This window comes from Neltuma alba, unplaced genomic scaffold, assembly GCF_004799145.2.
Source record: "Neltuma alba isolate B1F8T4 unplaced genomic scaffold, ASM479914v2 tig00010592_pilon, whole genome shotgun sequence".
Classification (NCBI taxonomy): Eukaryota; Viridiplantae; Streptophyta; class Magnoliopsida; order Fabales; family Fabaceae; genus Neltuma; species Neltuma alba.
Genome location: NW_021635455.1, coordinates 241,706 through 268,214, shown reverse-complemented (window position 1 = coordinate 268,214; position 26,509 = coordinate 241,706). Strand labels below are relative to the sequence as shown.

At 35.6% G+C, this 26,509-nt stretch overlaps 2 protein-coding genes and 1 long non-coding RNA gene across 7 annotated transcripts; 2 read left to right on the top strand and 1 right to left on the bottom strand.

The window, feature by feature from the left end:
* Positions 1-732: 732 nt before the first annotated feature.
* Positions 733-4,240, top strand: LOC114757284 (transcription initiation factor IIA subunit 2). Of its 3 annotated transcripts, none has more exons than XM_028946285.1 (4): positions 733-868; positions 1,023-1,171; positions 1,284-1,327; positions 3,658-4,240. In XM_028946285.1, exons 2-4 carry the CDS (start codon positions 1,043-1,045, stop codon positions 3,803-3,805), a joined length of 321 nt encoding a protein of 106 aa, XP_028802118.1. In that variant the 5' UTR covers positions 733-868; positions 1,023-1,042; the 3' UTR covers positions 3,806-4,240. The 3 variants fall into 3 exon arrangements, with proteins under 3 accessions (XP_028802118.1, XP_028802115.1, XP_028802116.1); XM_028946282.1 differs by having other exon boundaries at positions 1,284-1,334; positions 3,665-4,240; XM_028946283.1 differs by having other exon boundaries at positions 745-868; positions 1,034-1,171; positions 1,284-1,334; positions 3,665-4,240.
* A 1,897-nt stretch (positions 4,241-6,137) lies between these two features.
* Positions 6,138-19,303, top strand: LOC114757370 (alpha-glucan water dikinase 2). Of its 3 annotated transcripts, none has more exons than XM_028946398.1 (31): positions 6,138-6,530; positions 6,626-6,735; positions 7,142-7,220; positions 7,355-7,446; positions 7,534-7,687; positions 8,256-8,570; positions 9,234-9,344; positions 9,460-9,558; positions 9,681-9,812; positions 10,504-10,592; positions 11,011-11,145; positions 11,490-11,652; positions 11,734-11,823; positions 12,395-12,580; positions 13,009-13,071; positions 13,190-13,252; positions 13,445-13,504; positions 13,580-13,732; positions 13,822-13,905; positions 14,040-14,216; positions 14,327-14,355; positions 14,690-14,903; positions 15,068-15,171; positions 15,257-15,386; positions 15,536-15,664; positions 16,442-16,552; positions 17,259-17,357; positions 17,741-17,914; positions 17,993-18,085; positions 18,258-18,373; positions 18,965-19,303. In XM_028946398.1, exons 1-31 carry the CDS (start codon positions 6,450-6,452, stop codon positions 19,167-19,169), a joined length of 3,840 nt encoding a protein of 1,279 aa, XP_028802231.1. In that variant the 5' UTR covers positions 6,138-6,449; the 3' UTR covers positions 19,170-19,303. The 3 variants fall into 3 exon arrangements, with proteins under 3 accessions (XP_028802231.1, XP_028802230.1, XP_028802229.1); XM_028946397.1 differs by having other exon boundaries at positions 14,327-14,433; positions 14,690-14,834; XM_028946396.1 differs by having other exon boundaries at positions 14,327-14,433.
* A 1,459-nt stretch (positions 19,304-20,762) lies between these two features.
* On the bottom strand, positions 20,763-21,372 carry LOC114757371 (uncharacterized). The gene is made up of 2 exons (XR_003741553.1): positions 21,285-21,372; positions 20,763-21,191 (listed from the first exon to the last, which is right to left on the bottom strand). It is a non-coding gene; the product is annotated as an uncharacterized LOC114757371 (long non-coding RNA).
* Between the last annotated feature and the right edge of the window lie 5,137 nt (positions 21,373-26,509).

Sequence of the window (26,509 nt, the reverse complement as noted above, 5' to 3'; positions counted from 1 at the left end):
GGAATTACTTGATAGTAACTCTTTAATATATGCAATTACTATAAAAATTATTTTAATGAGAAATAGATAAATATTGGAGACAACGTGAACTAAGATCTTATATTTATGACTAAAATGAATGTCACCCTAACTCTTATACTATGTTTAATATTTAATATAAGAATATGTTTGATTTTTATTTTAATCCTAAATATAAGATTTTAATCTATTTTGTATATCATATCTATCTTTTTTTAAGATAATTTTTGTAATAATAGTAATTTTAGGCAATATGTTTTGTTAGTAAAGATATTCTAGAAAAAACAATATCTATTTATTACAAATAACTAATTTTCTTAATTTACTCAAATTAATCAACTGGTTATTATATTAAGAATAGGGGGAGATGGTATAAGATTTGAGCAGGTTTTTGTTTCACTTAAGAACATCTCTATTATGCAGCTTTTTCTAAATCGCAAACAATATAATTATGCAGTGAGATCCATCATTAAGGTGATATTTGCACAGTTCTTTCTTTCAGTGATAAGGATCCTTTTGGTTTAAGTTTATGGCAATGGTTTGTGACTATTAACCTCTTGACACTTTTTTTTGTTTTAAAAATTCTGACGTCTATGGGTTGTCACGTGATGCGGATGAGAGAAAAGGAAAAACAAAAATGCAAATCCTATGCGAGGAGATAAACGTCATTGCATCTCAATCTCCACCCTCGCACGATATATACCTCAGCTCCAAATTCTAGGGTATAAATAGCCCCAAATTTGTTTGCTGACTTCGCTACAAGTTCCAAACGTTATCGAGCCAAACGTTAACGAGAAAAGCAGCAGCAGGAAGAGAGGAAAGAGGTGCTCGCAACGTCGCCACCCGATTCGTAATATGAATTACCATTCCAGATCTTCATTATTTTCATTTTCTTGTTGATCCTTTTGCTTATCCTTGCTTCACTGCAATTTAATCAATTTTTGTACGCGGGCCTTTTGGTATGTTGTTTATAGAATCTTCTTCGGTGTCTAATATTGACGTAGATCGCATTCAGCAAGCAGGAATGGCGACGTTCGAACTGTACCGGAGGTCGACGATCGGAATGTGCCTTACTGAGACTTTGGATGAGATGGTTCAGAGTGGTACTCTTAGCCCTGAGATTGCTATTCAGGTCCTTGTCCAGTTCGACAAGGTACTTTGAGAAGGAGTCCAGTTTAATTGCCTTTCTTCATATTCATGCACAATGTGAAATTTTAATTTTGAGTTTGTTTTGACATTTGTTCTTATGTCATGTGGATTGCTAGTCTATGACAGAAGCTCTGGAAACTAATGTTAAGAGCAAAGTCTCTGTTAAGGTAACAATGTTATCGCTCAATTTTGCTTTTGATGCCTTTAGTTCCATGTTAGAAGTCACACTTTGAGCTAGAGCAGATAATGGGGCAAAGTAGTCCTAACTCCTCACTTGTTCCAAGGAATTTGCTGCTGGCATGTTACGTGCCTCATAAGTTTGTGAACTTGTTCATAACGTCTTCTGGAATTTACGTGCAGATTATTAGTGGAGTTGAGGGAGTTACCCTTACTACTAATCGTTTCATCTTTTATTTAGAAATTCTTGGTTCAATGGTGTCAATCGATAACTTCCTCTAAGTGTTCCCCCAACCCCCCGGGGGTGTTTGAGCTAAGTATTTTGAACTAGAGAGAATGTTGGAACGACCATAAAAGCCTGTGAACATTAGCAGAGTTTCATTTCATGTAGAGTTGTTAAGAATTGAATACATATAAATCATGGTAATCAACAGCATTAGTCCCAATTAAAATAGGAAGTACTTTGATAGAGTTGAATTGCATTGACATCATTCGATGGCAATTTCTATTCAAATAGTTTAGTTTTAATCATTTGAGTCCAATTTTCACGATGTTAATGATAGAATTGTCGGCGCTTGATTGTAGAATTCTGTCTAAGTTGATTGCTGGGGGTTGGAGATTGCCTCTCACTCTTTGGGGATGGACTTTATTTTTGGTTTCCATGTCAACCTTCCTTTGCATATGTGTTTTTGCTTTCTTGTGTGTAGCCTTGTATGGTCTTAACTTTAAGTTGGTATTAGGAAGACATTTATGTAGGCAACCATTTTTTGAACTCAATTGACAGACTTTACGGTTTTTCTAGTTGGCATTTAAATTTGAGTATATTGATATTTATTCAACTATAATTTACTCATTTAAAGGCTTGCATTTTTGTTTCAACACAAGTTTTGCCACTTTTGTTTGTAGTTAAATATATAATCTCCTTCTTGTAGACATCTGAAGATAAGCTTTGGAGCCACAGGATACATCTCTTTATTATGATATTATGATTTGCTTATTGAGGGCCCTCCTCTTAAATACCCCCCCCCCCCCCAAGTATAGTCAAGATAACCAAATAATTTACAATGGCCCATTTGCCTCTAGTTTATTCAAGTTCCTCCTCTATTGTTCCTTTTCTAACCTTTTTCTTTTTAAATAACAATAAATGGAAGATTTCTATGCCGTTGCTTCACATGCCAGGCTGCTAGCTATATAACAGCTCTGAAAGAGGTTAATCATATCAAGTGGAATCTTCTTATTCCTGATATAAAAGTAGCTGGACTGGTAATGGATAAGGTCTATCATGGGCGTATCCTTTTAACCTTGGAGCTGTTTCCTCTTATAAGTTTTAAAGTTTTTGGCGGGCACTAGAAGGCTAAGACTTTGGGTGTGTGATTTATGAAACCATCCAATATACGACACTTTTGATTAATTCCTATTTGGGCCAAGTTGGACCCCGATTGAGGGGGAGGGGGAGTTCTCTCAATGTGGTTTCTCCCCCTATCCGCAAGGCTCAAACTTGAGACCTTACTTAAGGAGTGTTGAGTCTCTTACCATTCAACCTAACTTTCATTGGTAATTTATGCAATTCTCTGGTGGATATGACATATGAATGGGGATGTCTATATTTTTCTTTGCACATAGATGTCTTATGGGATTATTATGCAATACATCCAATTTGAAAAATGATTTGGTAACTCTGATTTCAATACAATTTTGGGAGTTATTGTACACGTTATAATAACGAGGTTCTAGTGTTCCCTGGTTGCTCCGACTATTGACTGCTTATCTATATTTCTGCGTGTTTAGCAACAGTTTGTCAAAGAACTAACTAATGGGAAAGTCAAGATACTAATACCTTCTTAAGCCTCCCTTTTTCTTTCATCATGCTCAAACTGAACTTGGAGGGGGGGTACTCCGGCTAAAGTAGAAATTCCTCATATACTACCTCCGGTCCTTAATATATAAGAACTCATTTGACTTTTATTTTGGTCCTAAATATAATATTCTAATCCACTTTGTCTTTCATATCTATCCATTTTTCTTTAATATAGTTCTTGTAATAATAGTAGGTCTAACCAATACCCTTGATTAATGAGGATATTTTAGGAAAGGCAGTACCTATTTATTACAAATAACTAACTTAACTAGTTTTTTTAAATTAATCTATTCAAATTAGTCAACTGGCTCATATATTAAAGACCGGAGGTAGTATGATTTTATTTTGCAGTTCAACAGCTTTCGTCTGACTGTGAAAAATCGATTCTGATATAATTGTTGTCTTCGAGCATGCTGATGAAATCTAAGCTGGATTCTCTTTCTTGTTCATTTGGAAATGCAGGGCCATCTACATACTTACAGATTCTGCGACAATGTTTGGACCTTCATTCTACAAGATGCTGTGTTGAAGAATGAAGATTGCCAAGAGAATGTGGGACGGGTTAAAATAGTGGCATGTGACTCAAAGTTGCTTTCGCAGTAATTGACACCCGCCTTGTTGTCAACAAGGAGATGTTCTGACACCCGCTTGTGATATTGATGGGAATGATGGAAAATCCCCAGTGGCGGATGGTCTAAATTGTATCAAGTGCTTTGCAGTTATGGGACGTTTTAGATTTTATGGCCATCAACCTTGACATCTTTAGGAATGTGATGTGAAAGTGAAAGTGAGTATACTCAATGGGTAGTAGATGAGTCTACTTTAGACTTTTGTTGATCATCAATACATGAATCCTTTTGTCTCGTGGGCTTTGTGGTTTAGGAGCTAAGTTATCTGTTAAATCCAAATGTCAAGATTGGTGAAGATATTGAACAGGGGAGGAAGTAAGAGTCATAGAGAAGATATATTTTATGCATTCTGTTCACATATTTCATGAGGTAACTAAATGAAGTTTGATTGCCTTCCTCATAGTTAAAAGGGTGTTTGCATTAGCTTTTTTAAGAAATGATTTCACAGTATATAAAATAAGTCCATGAGAATTTTGTCTTGATTTGTATAAAAATATTTTTTTTAAGTGCTTTTACTATTTACCAAACTCTTCCTAAACGTGCTGGACTTGGCGAGCTCCTGTACACCAAATTTGAATTAACTTGAAGTGCTCAATAATGTAAAAATTAGTTAAAAACAGTGATTTCATCATAAGCTAATATTATGACGCAAACTAATAAGTGTGTAGCTTGGATTGACAAAAAAAAAAAACTGTTGAAATTAAAAATTATATACAAGGACCTGTTCATAAAAATTATAGTCAAGATTCATAATATTGTTGTCAAAACACATACTAATATTGTAATAGGTTCTTATTTACAATTTTTTTATTTCAGCTGTCTTTTTTTATAATTTTTTCAAAAAAAAAAAAAATAGGGAGCGTCTCGCAAGCAGCACCACGACCTCAAGACATGAATGTGTTTTTAGGCCAACGTTTCAGCCAAGTGATGGTCTCTTACACTGTTGCTTTAATATTTGTAATTGGTGGCCTAATCTTCCAATTTTTAAATGCCATGTTTTTAATGAACATTCTCATACACTATCATTCTTAAACTTCTATACACTACTTCGATTTTTAATAGATTCTTAATATAAGTCATTTGTGCCACATTCTGGTATGTTAATGAAGGCGTTGAATTATTTTATTTTATTTTTATTAAAACTTTTCTCTCTACATTTACAAATTATTCTTAAATCTCTCCCTTCTCTCTTTTTTCTAATAAAAATAAAATAAAATAAGTATTAAAATATATTATAAGTGACTTATATTTAGGATTAAAACTGTGATATTGGATAATATTGTTTAATACACAAAATGCATAAAGTATTTTTTCCAATCCATGCTCATAATATTCTTGAAACCCTGCTCGCATTTAAACTTTAAAAAAAAAATATTACAAAAAATAGGCTTTTTTATTAAAAAAATCACTTTTTAATAAGGAGAATTATAATAAGTCCCAAAAGAAGAAACATAATTACTAAAAAATCTTAATAACAATTTAAATAACAAGTTTCAGAGTAAAAATAATGATTTTTTAAATTTATTTGGTAGTTATTATTTTTTTAGGACCTCATTATAATTTTCTCTTTTTTTTATATCAATAATAGTTTTTTAAAGATTAAAAATAATTAGTAGTGTTAAAATCAACTGTTTGAATAATTAAATATGCCAGCTTCGCTTGGCGTGAGGAAAACGCTAATGCCAATGACCAAAATAATTTTTTTAAAAATATAATAAAGTTCTACCTAAAAGAATTAAATATAATTTTTTTAAAAAAATCATCAAATTAATATAAAATCTTAAGAGATTTCATTATAAGAAATTTTATTTATTTAATTATCAAATTATTTTTATATTTTTTTAAAAGTATACATTGATAATTGAAAATGCAGTCGTTAATAACTTAAAGTGTAACGATTAACAACTATTGTGATATATATTGACAACTCATATATTTCATTTTTGTAATGCCTTGAAAAGATATGTTATTAATACTTATCGCGATAGTTATTAATCATTACATTTTAAGTTATTAATAACTACTCGTTCAGTTATCAACACATATTTAAAAAATAAAACAATTTTATAATTAAATAAATAAAATTTTTTGTAACAATGTATCTTGACAGAATAATTTAACAATTTAAAAATATTTTTTTATATTTAATTCTTTTCGTGAGATCTTATTATAATTTTCTCATGATTCAATGTGCCAGCTTGCAAGGTTTCGGGTATAAATTCACACTGGTTTGTGGGATTCCTGTCTATCGCTGGTGGCAATTGCAGGATAAAAAACTTTGTGCGTGATAATCGATCTTTCCTTTTCCCTCGTCGCTTTAAAGGACACGGTTACAGCTGAAGCATCCAGTTCTTTTCCATGACCTCACTAATTTTCAAGTTACAGAAATTCACACCCTACTTTTTGTACTTTAGGGTTTTCAGATCTACGGTTTATGAAGAGATGTTCCTTCTGCAAGTCACAATCAGGAGGGCATCGATTGTTGGATTTTGCTGTTGCGAACACGATTCTCTATGTAATTAAACTTGATATAAGCGGCTAGGTTTCATATAAATGGCATCGTTGGTCTTAGACACTTCGGAACCCAGTTGGTTCATTTTGTCGCGAAGAGGGTTGCAATGGCGTCGTCCAGCGCTGGCAACAATAGTCAGGTCCCTCGAGTTCGTCATTTTGATCTAATAGACGGAATGCAACTCGAGGTAAAAGGGTTCCATTCATTTCTGAACGACGATTTTGGCACATCCAAAATCTAAAATAAATCACAAAGATTAATGCCGTTCGTTCGTTTTTCCAGATTAATATATCTGGATCTGCGGGGAAGCACAACACGAGAATTGAATTTAAGCTCAAGAATTGTACGAGGACTTGGATTCTTCACTGGGGTTTTCTCTTTCGCGGGAATAAGTATGGCAAAAATCATTTAGCATTTTATTCACAAAGAGAAAATCTATATATGTTAATTCCATCGCCTATAGGTTCTGCCGTTCTGGTTAACAACAAATCATCTAAAGGCTTGTTTAAATCTATGAAATACAAACTACGTTATGATTTTTTTTTTTTTTTAAAACTACGTTATGTTTTTGAACATGACTTAATAACTAAAATTAATCCTTCAAGTTTGCATCAGTTTAGGCCCTTGCTTGAGCAAAATCTATAGATTGGTTTAAAAATGACCTATCAATGTTCAGCGGATGCAAGGGTTATATTTTGAAGGCCAGGACGTTAATTGACTCTAATTTGTGTTGGGAAAAAAAGACTCTAATTTGAATGGATAAACAATATTTTCTACCCAATGACATGGCCTCTCCAGGAATTGGTTTATTGCGGCTGATGATTCTTCAGGGGGGAAGTCTTACAAGCATGGTGCTTTGCAGTCACAATTCACGAAGGTTGTCTTTCTAAAATTTGGTTTCCTGATAAAGCTGGTTATAATTTATCCTTCTCATATCGTTAACTTGCAAATATATATATATATATATATATGTATGTATGTATGTATGTATGTATGTATGTATGATTGCAGCATGGTCAGATACATGTGGTGATCATTGAGCTGCGAGATCCTAATGTACATGCCGTTGAGTTTGTTTTGAAAGATGGCCCTCACGACAGATGGTTTGCTTCAACTTCTTCTTTTTGGTGGCTTTCAATTTCTGTGTCTGCTACATTGCGCACTGCTTTATTTCTTTCTTTGTTTCCCAGGTTGAAATTGAACCATGGAAATTTTAGGATAGAGATACCTGCAAGTGATGCTCCTATACCTCATTCTAGCACACCAAAGGAACTAGCAGAACACAAGGCGGACTCACCATGGGATACTAAGGGCAGGCCTGTTATCTCACCTCAACCGCAGAAGGTAGTTTAGAGCATTGCAGTTTGAAACATGTGCCTGTTTTTTGTTAGAAAATGTTTTCCTTTTCTCTCTGTTATCCACTGATTTAAAAAAAAAAAAAAAATCATTTGTCTTCCCATTGCGTTGAGACAATTCTAATTAAGAAAATCATTTATAAATGACTTATTTTTTTTGTCATAATGAAAAAAGACCATAAAGAGCAATGAGAACAGTTGAAAGATAGAACAAGCTAAGTCCATCAATTCTGGAAGTTGAGCTACTTTGTCATGCTGCTTCAGAGTTGTTACCTTCTGGTCAGCGGATTATCTATTGATATTTAGCTAAACTTGAAGGGAAAACATAAATAGAGATAAAAGAGTAAGGTTTAAATGTGACGTATTTTTCTATTTAATTTTTGCGGTGGAGTGATCATCTGTTTGTGTTTCAATAACTGTGCTCACCGTTTTTGTATCATACAAGGTGTTGCTTGGTATGATTGATCAAGCAATATTTGTGGATGGAGCAATCAATTAAAGTTTATGTATTTATTTACAAACTTTCGGTCTTGCTTGATATTTTTATTTTGATGCAGCAAGGTAATAATACATTGAGAGAGATCCTGAACCGTTTGTCAAAAGGAATTTCCCTGAATGAGCCCCGCAATAGTTACGCGGCTGGAAATACAAAAGCTGTAAATGGTAATGGGGATCAAGTCAGGAGTGGCATGCAATACTCTTACAAAAGGAAATATAATAATGTTGAAGAGTGGTTGCAAAGGCATTCTGGAGAGCATCCCAAAAGATCCCATGAGTCAACATCAGCTCTGGTGGATCTTATAGAGACATTTGTGGGTGGAACAGATTTAATCTCATGGCAAAGATACTATGTTCACAACTACGAAATATTGGTTAGTTTTCTAGTATTTGTTCTTGATATGTTGAAAGTTGAATGAATTTTTTTTGGCCTCGTTAAACTTGCTGGTCTTTTGTCTGCTCCCGTCTTGTTTCTTTCCAAGTATGCCTATAATCGGTTGGTTATTGAGTGTATGATTGCTAAGCACATACAGGATCTCCTGCCCCATTTTATGGATTTTAATTTTCAATATATTTTCAGTAAACATATTGATGTATTTAAAAAGTGTTGGCCGTGAGTTACTTTACTTTTGAAAAGGACCTTCTGTCTATTAGAATGGATTTACTAATCTATCAAGTTTTTATAGCTTAGTGCTTCAAAAAAAGAAACATCTAATTTCAGTTATAGAGGAAAGTATCTGTTTTTCCTGTTTGAAGGTGTAAAAATCAGTTGATCCAAGTGTGATACCAAGACAAAAAATTTTATGCAAATAGTTTTTCTTAAAATATCCTGCAGGAGTGGATTCTAAAGTAATTTTAGTCACTGAATTGTAGGGTTTTAATTTCCACAAGGACTAAACTATTTGGTTATAATTTTGGCTTGCATTTTGTTATTGACCTGGTATTAGCTAGCCGAACAATTTCTAATGACTTTCAGAGGGACAAAATTAACTCTTTTTTTTTTTTTAACCGTTTCTGTAATTTGTTTGTACATACAGGTATTTTCAAAGATCATAAATGGTGACTATCACATTTTTGTTGCTTCAAACACGAAAGGCACTACGATACTTCACTGGGGTGTATCTAAGTCTTCTCCTTGTGAATGGTCGGTGAGTTATAGGATTTCAGATTCCTAAACATTTAAAATATGGATGTCCATGTTAATTTTTGACTGCTATAAGGACAAATATTTACCTCTTTGTCCGGTTTTGCTGCCAAATGAAGGTACCACCAACAGATATTTGGCCTGAAAACTCAAAACAGGTTTCTGGAGCATGTCAAAGTTATTTTATGGATAAGTTTATAGGAAATGGGTCCTTTCAGGTAATTTAAGCGATGGCATTTTTTTTCATGGTCTAATCTACATTTGCTTGTACTTGTTATTCAGAGGGGAGTATATATTGACTTCATCCCTTTTTTCTTTTGATTTTGCCCTTTCATAAAAGGTTATAGATGTTAATCTGCAGAAAAGGAATTTTGTTGGTATTCAGTTTGTTATCTGGACAGGTGGGTTTTGGATAAAAAATAGTGGGAAAAACTTCTTTGCTGAACTCAAACGAAATAATCCTACTGAGAGGGTAATTTTCTTTTCCTTTTTCTCCCCCTGTATCCCATTTTCTGTTGAATTTATGTGTCAATATGCAGGGCCAAAAGTCCTTAATTTTAACGTGTAGCTGGATGTTGATATCAATTGTGTATTTTCCTGGAAAACTAGGATTTTTCATATAATCTATACTCAGAACACAGCACAAGTAATTAAACTTATTCATCATGTTATTGGCATGCTATTTTGCATCTCATTTCATTGAATTCTATCATATATTTTAAAAAAAAAAAATTGTCAGGTTAATACAGCTGTGGAATGTGACAAGCATGTTGATAACTCAAGATCGACCATTAGGGTGTCCCTCATTCTAACCTGTAGGATTTATACTTTCTTCAAACTATGAGATTCTAGATTGTGATAAATAACTTGTGTCTATTGTACGTATCACATGTACAAATCACAAAAATAAATGTTGTTGCTATAACAAACCAAGGATACACGCACACATGGTCATTATTTCTTAAAGTAGCGATGGTAGAAACTATTAATATGATTTTTTTTTTTTCCATTTGCTCTAAATTCCTAGACGATACATATTGGTCCTATGATATCATTGTTATCCCTACTTGTGTCCGGACCCCTATGGTTTTATTTTAGCAGTTGAGTCAGTTATGTGAATTACTTTTTCTAACAAATTTTGGTCTGAAACGCCTTGCATGCAGTTTAGTCAAGATCTGAAAGAGCTTGTTGTATGGTTGCTCCATGAAATTGCTCAAAGGGAGAAAGAAGCTGAGAGATCTTTGATGCACAGGTGAGATTACGAGATTTATTTCAGTTTTTTCTTACTACAATTATTGTTGTTCTTTTTGTAAGTTTTGAACTGCAATTATTCTCATTGCAGTTCATTTTAACTAGCTTTTTTTGTCCAATGACACAAAGGCAGGAAGAAAACAGTGTAGTATGACAAAATTCTCTATGAAAATGAAAATTGCCTTTCATCATCTACTGTAGTTTTATGATAAATTGTACTCTTTGATATGTTTAATTCTTTATTTGTGAAATAGGATTATTCCCATTGGTGTTCTTCTCAGCTATTTCTTTGTAAACTAACACAAAATGGAAGTAGAACATTATTTTGTGGAAAAATTCTGCAAGAAATAGAAAATTGTCTGTGATTGTCTACTCTGGTTTACTAGATTATATTATTTTATTTGCTTATTTTTTCTCAGGTTCAATATTGCCACGGAACTGACAGAGCGCTGCAAATCGGAAGGTGGATTGGGGCTTATAGGAATATTAGTCTGGTTAAGATTCATGGCATGCAGGCACCTCACTTGGAACAAGAATTATAATGTGAAACCACGGTAAAATATAATAGTAAATCATACTTGAATTTCAAAGAGAATTTGTTTATATAGAAAAGATATATACGATAGACTTTTCAGAATTTTTCTTTCAAATGATATAAGCATGGCTGCAGGGCCTTGAAAATGTTCGTACTAAATTAATAATGCACTTGAATCTGATTACATATTGACGAACTTTAAGCATATGACTTAGGTTTGCTGTTTAACTAATTGCAACTGTTGTTCGTCTAAGCAATAATGCATTTCAGCTAATTGCCTAATATATTTGATTTGCATGATAGTTTCGGTGACACCGGCCTCTGTATTTCCTTTCAAAATAATGAATTGCATGTCATATCCAGTGAAATAAGTGAAGCTCAGGACAGATTTACTTGCGTGCTGCAAAAAATATACCTAAACCAGCCAAGTGATAGGGAGATAGTGAGAATGATAATGGCATGTGTTGGACGTGGAGGGCCAGGTGATGTTGGTCAGAGAATTCGTGATGAAATACTTCTGATTCAGGTATATACAGATATAATTAGTTGCAGGATTAAATTGTCCTTTGCTTAATAAAGGCGCACTAAGTTCTTTATTTCTTTTCAGAGAAATTATGATTGTAGGACAGGCATGATGGAGGAGTGGCATCAAAAGTTGCACAACAATAGTAGCCCTGATGATATAATAATATGTGAGGTAACTGTATAAGAAGGGCATTTTTCTCCGTTGTTGATCTTCTGTTTTCAGGTCTATGGCTAGTGGATGTGTCGAGCTGGCTGGTTATATACTTTCTATAAAATGAAATATATCATTTTCAATGGTATCTACTCATTTATTATTTTAAAATGTTCAGGACAGTTGATAGAGTATGGGAAAGACATACTAAAAGTGCATTTTAATATTTATGATGAGTGTAGCGCTTATGACTTATGAGTGGGGCTACATTTGTTGAGAAGTTATAGAAAATAGGACATTTACAATAAATAATATCTTGGTTTATTTGGATATTGTAGTTATTGACTATTAGAGAATTTCTTAGTACTTGGTGTTCTTAGGCTGTGATTTGGAATCAAGACATCTATGGAATCAAGTTTTCCCTCTTGTCCATTTTGACTCTTCTCTCTTTCTATGGAATCAACTTGTTTTATCAGCAATCTTACCAAAGTTCCCACTCTTATTGAGTAGCACAGTACTGCTATACTGACAATAGCGATCTGGTCTATAACATAAGAATACTTATTACAATTTGTATTTATTACTGCAATAGGCCCTCATACATTATGTAAGGTGCGGTTTCAGAATTAATGTTTATTGGGAAACACTAAATGCAAATGGTCTCACAAGAGAGAAACTTGCAAGCTATGACCGCCCAATTGTTTCAGAACCGGATTTTAGATCTGATTTCAGGGATGATCTTATCCGTGACCTTACTGCATACTTGAAGACATTAAAGGTATGTTTTAGACTTGGATGAGTAGTATATATTTTTCAACTTGGATATCTATCTATCTTAGTTTCATCAGACATTTTATAAACATGATCTCTTCCAGTGAACCTCCTTCGCCTCTGAACTGCTTTGTACAAATTCATTTATCTTTGGCATGACAGGAATATTATATCCAAATTGGAACTAAAAGCAATAGTATGTATGGAGTACTAACACCATTAGAAATTCTTCTCTGTGAACAATAAATCCGTGATATCCTCTGATATAATTTTTATTTGATTAAATTTTCCCCACTATTATCTCATTTTTAATTGTCACAGCAATAAGCCATTGAATTAGTTATTGATATCAAACTAGTGATGATGAAAATCATAGCGCTGATATATTGTGTATTCGTTTACAGTTATCTGAATAATGTTTACTCTCTGTGATAGGCTGTTCATGCAGGTGTTGACCTTGAATCCGCCATTGATGTTTGCTTGAGTTCTTCTTTCAAGGTGATTATTGCAGTTGTTAGTTTTATAAGCTGATTTCTTTCCCCTTGTTCTGATTCATGTCATGTCCAGCATGATATTTGTAACATTTAAAATCTTGATTGCAATCTTGGCCTTGCAGGATGGCACTGTTGAAAAGGCAATCAAACATAGGTCCGCTGCTGGTTTGCCATCAAACCTGCTGGTAATTGCATTTTATTGGCATTTCAAGTCAATTCGTGCATAAAAAGCATGCTTGTCAGTTCTGCGGCTATAGAATTAGCGGTAGATGACATTACATGTGTTGGTTTGCTCATCTATAACCATATCTTGTCTGTGGTCCTCATTATTCAACCGGGACACTAGAGGTTATTTTTCCCTTGCTATCAACTCGCAGGAAAGTCTGAATTTTGTCAAAGCCCGTTTTGGCGATATCAATATTGGCCCACTAATGGAGGTCAGTTTGTACTTAGACATGGTAGGGCTTTTATAAAATGTTGTCTCAGTAAATGTCCAATATTGTTTTTCTCAGAAATTACTGGAATCACGCATTTTGCTTCGCCCTATTCTGCTGACTTCCCATGGAAGATCAAAAGACCTGCTTTTCCTTGACATTTCTTTGGACTCAGCAGTCAGAACAACAATGGAAAGGGGACTAAAGAATTTGAACTTTGCATACATACCGGTATTTTCCCTTTATGCTCAAAATGATTGCATATTTGGTGAGGACTGATGTTTAAGCAATATAACTGAGCTTCTTATAATTGTCAACAGGAGGCCTTGTTTTTCTTCTCCTTGATGCTTGAGAATCTATGCTTGTCAACTGTCAATAATGAAGACTTCATTTACTGCACTAAGGTATGAGCTTGACGCTTGAAGTTTTTTTTTGTTAAGAAAAGGCTTGCCTATGGTTGTACTTCTCATCCTTTCTTCACTGACTGGTTAATGTGATTCCTCCTTGCATTTGCTGGCTGCTATGCTGTATACTAAAGGACTGGTATCATGTTTGCGAATCATTCAAATCCGGTGATAGTCAGTGGGCCTTACAGACCAAGGCTATACTTGACCGGTTGCAGCTAGTACTTGCTGAAAGGTCTCAGCATTACCAGAAAAGTATCCAGCCAAGTGCCCAGTATCTTGGTAAATTGCTTGGTGTTCAGAAATGGGCAGTAAGTACTCAGATTATGTTGGAATTTGTAAAATAATACAGAACTACAGTAGCATGGTCGTAGGTCTTTCTGGAATTCTCATATTTGCTCTTCTTTACCATGACATTCAGATTGATATTTTTACGGAGGAACTGATAAGGTCGGGCTGCTCTGCTATTTTGTCCATTCTCATTAACCGTTTTGACCCTATTCTTAGGAAAGTTTCAAATTTAGGCTGGTAAGAATGTTATGTACATGTGTTTGTGTGCTTAATTTAGTAGATTTATTCTAAGCTAAGCTGCATGATTCATTTTTTTCAACTATTGCTATCATAATAAATAGTATGTTCTTTCTTTTTCTTTTTCTTTTTTGGGTCAACATGTTCTTTCTTTTATTCGGATAAAAATAAAAGCAGCTTTTTCCAAAAATCCCCCTATTGCTGGTTGGTAGCGTTTTTGCTCTTATGAATGTATGTACATTTTTTTCAATGGCAGCTGGCAGGTTATTAGCCCAGTGGAAGCTTCTGGCTTTGTGACTTCAGTTCATGAATTGATGAAAATTCGAAATAAGGTTTACAAGAGACCAACCGTAATAGTTGCTTCAAGGATAAGTGGAGAGGAAGAAATTCCAGATGGAGTGGTAGCTGTGCTAACCACTGATACACCAGATGTTCTGTCCCATATTTCCATCAGGGCCAGAAATAGCAAGGCATGTATTATAGTTTCATACACATTTGTTTTGATTTGATATGTGAGGACAGTGGAACTGAATTTTTTTACGTAGAAGTTTGAATTTCTAACATATGATGTGTGAAGTGTTATGCAGGTATGTTTTGCTACATGCTTTGATGTGATGTGTGAAGTGTTATGCAGGTATGTTTTGCTACATGCTTTGACAAGAATACATTCCAGGATCTCAAATCGAAGGAGGGGAAAGCAATATCAATAAAAATTAAGTCAACCAATTTGGTTATCAGGTTGTATGTCCAAAAGTCGTTTGATTGATTTATTATTTGAGGATATTAAATGAATTTACAGAACCATCATTATTTGTGTTTGTAGTGACGTCATTAGCACCTTTCTATCACATAAATCCATTGGTTTTCACTCCATTCCCCGAGGAGTGACCATAAAAAAGAAGACATTTTGTGGTAATTATGCTGTTTCGGTTGAAGAATTTACTGGCGAAAAGGTATGCCTCTGTGTATCAAGCGTCAATGTCACTTTCATTCTATATCGAGAGAGAAAAACACAGCATGGATCAAGGTCTTATGTACTGCATGCTTGGGTGCAAGTTTTGATCGAAGCCTCGGTGGCTGAACGCTAACGAATTTTATGTAGGTTGGCGCAAAATCTTGCAATATTAAATTATTATTAAGTGCACGGATACCATCATGGATTAAGATCCCAATGTCACTTGCTCTAGCATTTGGATCGTTTGAGACAGCTCTGCAAGACAAACTTAATAAGGTAGTGTAACTGCTATTCCTTAATTCATTGAAATTGTTACATTATTGTTTCCTCCCTTTGTTGTGCATTTGATGGTGTGTGTTTTTCACCAAAAAATGAATATCAATAACGGATTATTCGGGATTTTGTTACAAACATACCACATGTTCATAGATTAGTTTTGGCTTAAGTCTGAAGTCCTATAAATGGTAATGCCTGTATTGCCACAGTCTAATAGACCGAGTGTTAATCTCAAATGACCACTGTTTTTCCCAAGGAGTATCTTTTTTTTTTTTTAATCCCTTTATATACATGAAAAGAGCAGACTTCAACTTGTGATGGCAATTATCTTAATTTTTATATAAATATTGATTGAAACTTCATCTGATATGACTTGATATAGTATAATCAGTTCTTGATGTCATTAGTGTGATTTAAATTTCTGTCTCCTGACAGTGAGTCCTGAAATATTAAGTTTCTACTCTAGATCATGGTTAGTGAGCGCAACATATGACTTAGTTTAGTGTGAAGACTACTCCCCAAGGGGAACTACCAAGCACCAGGGAATTGAAATGCATAGCTAATATAAGTGAAGGAACTTCTTTTATATCATACAAGGTCTATAACTACGAACCATCCTGCAAATCTTTTCCCAGTAAGTTAACAGAACAAGGAGCGCTCTTATAGTTATGTTTATGAAAGTATTCTCCAAGCATATGCTTGTTTAGTTATTTCATGCTTAATAATTCTGCCAGAAGTTTTCCAAAAGCTGAGTTTAAATTCGTCATTCGCTGGCAGGATGCAGCAGACAGGATCCATTCTTTATGCCAATTAGTAGATCGCGGTGACCATTCAAAACTTGGAGCAATTCATGAAGCCATCCTAAAAATGCACGCTCCACCGTATCTGGTATTTTTCACGCATTATGAGATTCTTGGACTGTGATTTTTCAAACCCTTAAATATTGAGATGCTGCAAAATGGAGTCTATAATATTTATTTAATCCTGCAGTAATTTGTTTTCTGACAGGAAAAGTCGATTGTTTATGACAGACTTCTTCAAGCATGTCAAAAACTCGCCTTTAATATCTTCCTCTTTTTTTTTTTTTTTTTTTAATCATTCTTTGATAATATTGTGAATGCCATAATTATTCTCTGCAAGTAACTTTTATGCCTTTAGCCAAGATAATGCATGGCATCACTCCATGATATTGAAATGCTTTACATGACAGTTCTGATCGTGGTGCATATGAAACTTTTAACTTCAGCCACGTGATCTGGGATCACAGTAATTTAATATATATGTGTGTGTGTGTGTGTGTGTGTTACTGTATTTTTAAAAGTTGAAAGAAGTTGAACTAGTCTCAGTAGCTCTTTTCGAGTACTGTACAAATAAAAGGGGCCCATTCTAGTTTCTATCATATTGAAGATTATACATTCCTGTTGATAGTTAGTGTTATATTGGTTATAAGTTGTCAGTCCTTCAGTTATGAAACTTATGGGCCAGTCATAAAACCACCTACATACAACCCTGTATTCTACAGTCAGAATAACTCAATTTACAGGCAATGGGCGTTGAGCTTATATCCTAACGCCCATAATACAAATTTTGGCAGACAAATGAGCTTAAGCGCAAAATGAGAAGTTCAAGATTAGCATGGCTTGGTGATGAAGGTGAAGACAAGTGGAGTTGTGCATGGCAAGCAATAAAGAAGGTAAGAATTTGTCATCATAAATAAATATGACTTATTATTTCTCAAATTTTGTTTCCAAACTTTGTATCATCCTTTTGTTTATCTTTGTCTCACATTGTTCCTTTTTTTTTTCCACTTTAATATGCATTATGGTTTTCCTATGGTTTTCATTTGAGTTTTTCTGGGATCTTATTGGTTGCAAAATTTTCATGTTAACAAATTTTGATAAAGGCTGACATGCGCATAATTACAGAAATGCCTAAATGTTTGATTGCTTTGGATATCTGATGGTTTTCACATATAAGGAATTTGGCTGCTTGTCAACAAAATGTCATTAGCCTGATCCGCAAGCACTGAATGTTTATTATCAGTGGACAAAACCATGTAAAATTTGTTATTTCCAGGTTTGGGCTTCAAAGTGGAATGAAAGAGCTTTTCTTAGCTGCCAGAAGGCCAAGTTGAATCATGACGACATATGCATGGCTGTGTTAATTCAAGAAGTAATTTGTGGCGATTATGCTTTTGTGATTCATACAAAGAATCCCATATCAGGGGATCCCACTGAGATATATGCAGAGGTAAATGTTGCCTCCTGGTTTATTGACAAATCAAGGAAAATGCTTTTCTTACCGTTTCCTTCTTTGGTGCAAAAACAGATTGTGAAGGGCTTGGGAGAGAGTTTGGTGGGGGCATATCCAGGACGTGCAATGACTTTCACTGTAAAGAAAACTAATCTGAAGTCTCCTACGGTAATGCCAATTTCTCTTCATTGCTATATGTTAATGTGTTAAATTACGCCCGTCAAGTTGCATCATGTCCAATTACTTTGAATTCCAATAGTTTTGAAATGGCCACTCATCAAATTGAAAGGTGGCAGAGCCGTTTTTCTACCACTTAAAGAAGCAATGGATTTTATTGTAGGTTACTGGTTACCCGAGCAAGCTGACAGGATTGTACAGTAAGAAGTCCATTATATTCAGATCGGACTCTAATGCTGAGGACCTTGGTGGATTTTCAGGTGCCGGCCTTTTTGACAGGTAAAATATGTGGCTTATTCTTAAATTATATACAAATTGTATTACAGTACATTGTAATATAATTGAATTGTTGCTGGACAGCTAAGATTTTGAATGCCCACATTTTTTAAACCAAATAATCTATTCTATAGAGATACAATATTTGAATTGGTGGTTCTGGCTGTTTAGACTGCGATGCAGTATGCATGACCTGTGTAATATGGAAAGGCGAACTACAGTGGTAGTTCAAAGAGATCTAGAATACTAAATTTTTATTATGAAGTGATATGGGAGATTCTGGTAAGTCACCAAGACGAAAGACCAAAAAAAAAAACTGTGGAAAATCGAAACTTGAAGTGGTGTTACCGGGTTACAACGTATTAAAGGCTAGCTAATTTCTTGGATTTGTGCTGCAATGGTTTTACACTATATAGGTTAGCTGGTACGAGTGATCCTAGAAATAATTTTCTGGAGATCACTTGACGATCCTAGAAATAAGTTCACTGGAGACCACTGTTTTCTCGTATCTTGCGAAATCTCCTCCTTTTGTAACTATGTTTTGTGATTGCTTGGAGGGTATGCCATCTAAATGCCTGCTCAAATATTCTGCAGTGTGATCATGGACGAAGTGGATAAAGTCGTATTAGACTACTCTAGAGATCCAATTATAGTTGATAAAGCTTTTCAAACATCGCTGTTGTCGAGAATTGCAGAGGCGGGAAAAATCATAGAGGCCCTTTACGGTTGCCCTCAGGACATTGAAGGGGTGGTTAAAGCCGGGATAATATTTGTGGTTCAGGCACGGCCTCAAATTTGATGCTATAAAAACGTCAGAACTTCTGAAAATTTCTGCTGAAATTGTACTAAATTTGCAGATATATCAGAAAATCATGCTAAATTCTCAGTTGTGGCATAAAATTAGCCCTCGTTGGAATTGACAAATACAAGCCATGTGAACCGCGGGGGATTGTGGAGTGATTATTTAGATGAAAAGCAAATCATAGTTTTAAAAGTGACTTTTATGATACATGAATGGTGTATTTGGATTAGTAGTAACGAAACTATTTTTTATTCTAACTAACTTTTACAAATATAAATTAGGATAAAAGTTTGTTGGTATAATGTGATTTATGTTTGTATTGATTTTTACAAAGAAATCAGTTTGAGAAGTTAAAACTTGTTTGAATGATTGATAGAAAAGTAAATTTGTATATAACATGACTGAAAATGATGAGTTTTATAACATATATTATATAATTTGATAATTTTTTTAAAAAATATTAAAATTTAAATTAAAAAAAGAATTAATGTATTATTAAAATTTTAAATAATAAAAAACCTTCATTAATTGTTTTTACTTAAGATAAAATCATAAAATAAATAATTTTTATTAGTAAAAATTAATTATTATTTTATTAAAAATATACAAAAACAAATAACATGATGAAATAAACAGAGTGATTATAAATGAAACAAATAAAAAAAATGCAAATATTAAAATATGAGAATCAAGACGAAAGTTATGACATTGAAGCTACAAAAGTTGAGAATGACCCCTCAGCTGACAAGAAGTATTCATGTCAATTTTGATGGTTTCTCCAATGCGATTCCCGATGATAGTAAGAGCCTCCTCATCATAATACTCCAGAAAAACCTTCGGCATTCTCACCCACACCGCCACCTTATCAATTGTTGCTCTCTCTGGTCTGAACTTTGGAACCCATGGTCTGACAGTTAGATAGTGATCATAGATCATCCATGGCCCCCCCGTTAACGCATGAAAATAATCCTCCCTATTGGTAAGCTTGACCACGTAAAACCCATGCCCAATATTAATAAGACTAATCACTCCCTTCTTAGCCCACATAGCTTGAATACGGGAATACAGAGCCTTATATCCAATGCTCCTATCAAGAAGTTTCGCGATGACTGCCTTCTTCCATGACCTGTAAAGTTTTTTCTTCATCCTTCCAGAAAATTCAAAGGTGGGAAAATTTCTGTTGGGGTCTTCTATAGTTTTACAGACCGGTTCTTCTTCATCACTTTCAGCTTCGTTAGACTTCTCCGACTTCGTATCATCAGTATTTACGTTAGTATTAACCTCATCCTCCATGTCATCATCCGAGCCATTGTTTCTTCTGTCTATTCCTTTGAGTTTTTCAGCGAATGAGGGCCCTCCTGCAGTAAAGTTGGCTCCACTCTCACCTAGCTTTGGCCAATGTCCACGTAGGAGATTATCCCCCTCCTTCCTTACAGCATTCTTGATCTTTTTTGAGCTTCTCATCAGCAAATCGTCTTCCTCTTGAGAAGACGGAACCTGTGAAGACGTTTTCTCAGAGAGAACTAGAGCCATTTCCCTGTTAAAAAATCTTTTAAACTGGTGTTCAGCATAAATATTTAGTTGATCTGGGAAAGCAACTTATGTCTGGCTTTTCATTAGACGGTGAAGACTATTATCTAGAATATGAAGGTTTACATATGTTATGCACCAATTGCGGGACTTACAGGCATAGATTTGAAGCTTGTCCGAAGAGAGAAAAAGCAGAGGAAACTGATGTGAATCTAAAAACAAGGCACACTAATGTCCAGAACCATGATCAGGCAAATGAGAACTCTTATAGCCAAAAACAAGAGCAATGGCGGATTGTTCAAAAGACTCATCGGCAACGAAAAAACAGAGACAACAAAGGGGAAGCTTCCCGGCCGGAAAACAGGGGATCAAGATTCGGGATACTTGCTGACGTGGAAGAGCCAGTGCACTACGTGGAAAATAACGAGCTACCTGTGCATGTCGTACAGGACGTTACTCCGCAGCGACCACAACACCAACGCACTAATCCTGCACAGCAGACGAGAGAGAAGAAAAAAGTGGTCCAGAAAAAAAAGAAACATGCAAGCAATGAAGGCACACAACAGATCGTGTTATACGTACCACAGGAGATGTTGCAGGAGAATGAGGTACAAAAACGTTGCGAGAAAAGAACAAGAGAGATGATGAGAGAGGAAAATTTGAGAGGAGGGCCAAAAAGTGATGAGATTATAATGGCAACAGGGGATGATTCAGAACAGGGAGATAAAAGAGGTGAGGTGTCATCAGATGCCATGGACTTGAATGATGCTGAAGAGAATGGGGCTCCTTTGCATGGATCTCCGCAGGATAAATTGAATAGGGCCCAATCTGAAATAGTGAAGGAACCTTCAATGCCGTATGACCCAGGAGAGCCCATTTTCGAAGAAGAGAGTCCCAATGATCACTACTTTGGGCCTGACCTAGAAAGCCCAGAAGATGTTGGTATGGATTGCAGTGTGAACCCAGATGAGACTCTTGTGCCGGAGACCCAAGAGACTCGTGAACGGTAAATGGGCTTTCCTTCTAAAGATTATTTTATCATGATTAATTTATTTTTTTGGAATGTAAGAGGGGCCTGTGGTAAAGGGCTTCTTAGTAATTTGAAGGTTATTATTAATGGGTTGAATCCTGCTTTGTTGGTTCTTGCCGAGACAAAGTGTTCTGACCCAGCTAAGTTTGAAGTTTTGAAGACACTGGGATATGATTCTCTCCAGGTCATTCCAAGTGTGGGGAGGTTTGGTGGGCTTGTTGCTAGTTGGAGGAGTAGTGAACTGTCAGTTCTCATGCTTGAAGAGGATCGACAATTTCTACACCTTCGATGCAGATTTCAGAATCAACCTGTCTTTCTACTCACTGCGGTGTATGCAATTCCCCACTCAAACTATCGAGAATTGCTGTGGGAAAAATTAATAGAATTCTCGAATTCAATCTCTGATCCATGGTTGGTTTTCGGCGACTTCAATGATATTGCTAAAGTGTCTGAACGATGCGGCGGTGCTGGTGGGTCTACTCGCCGAATACAATGGTTCCAGGACTGTAGCTCGGAGGCTTCTCTTATTGATTTGGGAGCTGTTGGTCCCAAGTACACATGGAAGGGGCCTCTCCTAAACGGTTACAGTAGACTCTATGAAAGGTTGGATCGTGCTCTTGCTAATAGTAGTTTTATTTCTACTTTTCCTGATTCTGTGGTGAAGGTTTTGACTAGGACTAAATTCTCTGATCATAATCCTCTTTTGATCTCTCTGGGATATCAAAATGCGGGACACTCTAGTTCCAAACCCTTCCGTTTTGAAGCCATGTGGCTTCAGCATGAGAATTTTACTGCTTTCCTTGCTGAGAATTGGGATAAGAAGGGAGAAATTGACAAGAATTTGTTAGAATTTAAAAATTCTGTTAATATCTGGAACAGAGAAGTGTTTGGGTTGATTGAAAAAAAGAAAAGACAAGTTATAGCTCGTCTTAATGGCATACAAAAGTCAGATGCTTATCCTTATTCGCTGTTTCTGAGGAATCTGGAGTTTGAACTGCAACAAGAGCTAGATGATATACTTAAAAATGAAGAAACAAAGTGGTTTCAAAAATCACGCTCTGAATGGGTTACAAAAGGGGATAGGAATACTCGTTATTATCATCTGAAAACTACTTGTAGAAGAAGGAAAAATAGAGTTTTAGCTCTGAAGAACAACAGTGGTATCTGGGTTGAAGAAGAAAATGATCTTCAGTTGATGGTGGTTAATTTTTTTAAGGCACTCTTCAGCAATGATGATTCTTCTGATTCGGAAATTTCTACGTGTACAAAATTTCCTATGCTGAGTGAATTACAGGCTTCTTCGCTGGCTGCCATTCCTTCTGAAGAGGAAATAAAGAAAGCTATTTTTGCAATGGGAGCTTACAAAGCTCCGGGTATTGATGGGTTTCCCCCTTTATTCTTTCAATCAAATTGGAAAACAGTCAAGGGTCACTTGATTAATTTTGTGCAAGGGGCGTTCAGAGGCACAAACTCCTTCAAGGAGGCTAACCAAACTCTCATCTCTTTAATCCCAAAAAGAGAGAACCCTGAATTGGTGAGTCACTTCCGTCCAATTTCTTTGTGTACCACTCATTACAAGTGTATTACAAAGATAATTACTCAAAGATTGAAAGGCTATATGGAGAATCTTATATCTCCCTTTCAAGCCAGCTTTATTCCGGGAAGGCAAATTCATGATAATATCATTGTGGGGCAAGAGATCATGCACTCCATGAATAAAGCAAAAGGGAGGAAAGGATTTGTGGCCTTGAAGATTGATCTTGAAAAGGCTTATGATCGCATTAGATGGGATTTCCTTCAAAGGGTGCTACTCGAAACTGGTATGGAGCAATCTTTGATAAACTTGATTATGAATTGTGTAACTACTGTTTCTTATAATGTCCTCTGGAATGGAAAGCAGTCTGAATTTTTCTCTCCTCGACGAGGTTTACGACAAGGTGACCCAATCTCGCCTTATTTATTTGTGCTCTGCTTGGACAAGTTGTCACATATAATCTGTGATGCTGTTAATGATGGGAGGTGGAACCCCTTTCGAGTGACTAAAAATGGTCCCCTTATCTCCCATTTGATGTTTGCCGATGATCTTTTGCTTTTTGGGGAAGCCTCTGAATCACAAGCAAGAATTATTATTCAGTGCCTTGATCAATTCTGTTCGGCTTCTGGTGAAAAAGTGAACAAAGCGAAATCTTCTATCTTCTTCTCTAAAAATGTCAAGCCTCCTTTGAGGGGGCAAGTCAAGAGGGTGCTGGAGATGAAAATTTCAGAGGAAATAGGAACTTACCTTGGTTTTCCTCTTACTAGAAAAAGGAATCAGACTGCAAAGTTCCAATATATTGTTGATAGAGTGAAAAGTAAACTTTCGAAATGGAAGGCAAATTGTCTCTCTACTGCTGGACGTTCTATCCTTGCCAAATCTGTGATTAGTACTATACCTCTCTTCCCAATGCAAGTGGCAAAAATTCCCGTCTCAATTTGCAATGAAGTTGAAAAATTACAAAGGAATTTTGTATGGGGAAAGAGCTTCCATCCTGTTTGCTGGGAAAAGATCATAAGACCAAAGGAAGGTGGGGGACTTGGATTCAGAAGATTACACTCTGTTAATAGGGCTTGCGGAGCAAAATTGGCATGGAAATTGATCACTGGAACCCCTGCTTTGTGGGCTGAGGTGTTGCATCACAAGTATATGCTCCATCAAGAAGAGAATTTGTTGACTGCAAAACCGGGTGACTCTCAATTATGGCAGTTTATCTGTCAGCAACACGATATTATAGATGCTGGAACAAGATGGAGGGTAAGGGATGGCTTGAATGTGAGCTTTTTCAATGATCGCTGGATATCAAGTGATACAATTATTAGAGAATTTTGTCTAAGACCCCTCACCAGTGAGGAGGAAAGCTCGACTGTGGCAGATTGGGTTAACACAGGGACCTGGGATCTCTCTCGGCTAGCTGGACTAATACCACAAGAGGTAATAAATATGCTTCTACCTATTATTCCTCCAAGTGTCCAGCGCGGTAGTAGTGATGTTATGATGTGGAATGGAAATAATAATGGTCAATTTTCTATTAAAAGTGCCTATAACTTAATAGAAGGAGCTTATGAGAGTTCCCATAATTCTGTTTACAAGCTTATATGGAAATGGAATGGTGCTGAGAGAATAAGGTTTTTTATTTGGCAAATATTCCAAAATAGGCTACCTACAAACCTATGGAGAAGCAAATGGTCTCATGCTTCTCCTCTTTGTGACTGGTGCCAGAATGATATAGAAGATGTTCTGCATATTTTAAGGGACTGTGAATACGCAAGAAAGTTATGGTTGAGTATCTTAGCCCCTTCTACGGTTAAACAGTTCTTTTCGGCCTCACTTGTTGAATGGGTCTCTATGAATCTGAAGCAGAATTTTGCTACTGATAGCAGCACTGAATGGAGCCTTATTTGGGGAGTTGCAACTTGGAAACTTTGGCATTGGCGAAATGAATTCATCTTTAAAGGGGAGACTCAGAAACCTCATGAACCAGCACTGGTGATTTTAAAAACCTGTAACCAATTCAGTATGAGAAAGGATCACTTGCAATGTGATGTTAATACTTCTAGCTCTAATCCTAAGCGGTGGGTTCCACCTCCTCCTAACATTGTTAAATTAAACGTGGATGGAGCTAAATCTGAAACCGCTAAGGCAGCTGCTTGTGGGGGTGTTTTTAGAGACTATCAAGGTAATTGGATTGCTGGGTTCTCGAATTATCTTGGGAATTGTAGTGCCTATGAAGCAGAAGAGTGGGCAATGCTTAAGGGTCTCTACTTAGCTTGGGAGATGGGATTTAGGAACATTATCGTAGAATCTGATAGCAAAACTCTTACTGATACACTACTGGAAAAGCAAAGCTCTAATGCTACTTGGAGCAATACCTTATTGGACATTAAACGATACTTATCAAGAACGTGGCAGGTGCAAGTCAATTTTGTCCACAGAGAATGCAATAGGATTGCGGATAGCATGGCAAAGAGGGGGTTTACAACTACTTCTCTGCTTGACATGGCTCCTCAACGTATGAGGGCCCTGGTTCAGAAAGAAGCTATGGGATTACAATCCCCAATGTTTTAATTCTTGCTTTTGGCTTCGGCCTCTCTCATGTACCAAAAAAAAAAAAAGTTGAGAATGAGGACAAAAGATATGAGGGCAGAAAAGGACAGAGGAAAAAAATGGGGAGAAGGAGATGTAACCTAACACTGGAAGCTAAACAAATTGGCTTTTACAGTAATGAACTCTTTTTTCCAAAAAAGGCAGATGAAAATAAGTTATTCAAACAATCTTCCATTTTCAAGTGCACCATTAGCTCACATTTTACACATCCCAAGACATGTTTTAAAGATAAAACAGTGATCCAAACACATCCAAAATAAGTGTGTGAAAAAAATTTTATCTTAACTTCTAAAAATATTTTTTGGGGCATCCAAACACTCTTGCCATATAAATTAGTGTTCACGACACATTTTTGGAATGGCCCGATATTTGTAGATCGGGCCATGATTAGAATTTGGGCTTTGTTTGATTTTATTGGGCTCGGCCCACTAAAATGTCAGGCTGAAGAAAGTGGCCTATTCCTCTCTTGTTTTTTTCCCCAAAAAGCAATTTACAATACCTTTAAGAAGATACATACACATTGCCCAATGGGTGAATCATTGCCGGGATCCTCAGGAAAAAATAAGGAGCAAAAAAAAAATTAGAATTTAAATACAACACACAGAAGGGACCATTGTGGATAATTGCAAGTCATCA

Bases quoted from the DNA above. Each gene is read 5' to 3' on its own strand.
- LOC114757370 (XM_028946396.1), top strand. From the start codon at position 6,450: ATGGCGTCGTCCAGCGCTGGCAACAATAGTCAGGTCCCTCGAGTTCGT. The intron at 11,146-11,489 runs GTAAAATATAAT...TGTCATATCCAG, and splicing joins AATTATAATGTGAAACCACG to TGAAATAAGTGAAGCTCAGG. The intron at 15,172-15,256 runs GTTGTATGTCCA...TTGTGTTTGTAG, and splicing joins TCAACCAATTTGGTTATCAG to TGACGTCATTAGCACCTTTC.
- LOC114757284 (XM_028946285.1), top strand. From the start codon at position 1,043: ATGGCGACGTTCGAACTGTACCGGAGGTCGACGATCGGAATGTGCCTT. The intron at 1,172-1,283 runs GTACTTTGAGAA...GTGGATTGCTAG, and splicing joins TCCTTGTCCAGTTCGACAAG to TCTATGACAGAAGCTCTGGA. The intron at 1,328-3,657 runs TGTTAAGGTAAC...TGTTCATTTGGA, and splicing joins AATGTTAAGAGCAAAGTCTC to AATGCAGGGCCATCTACATA.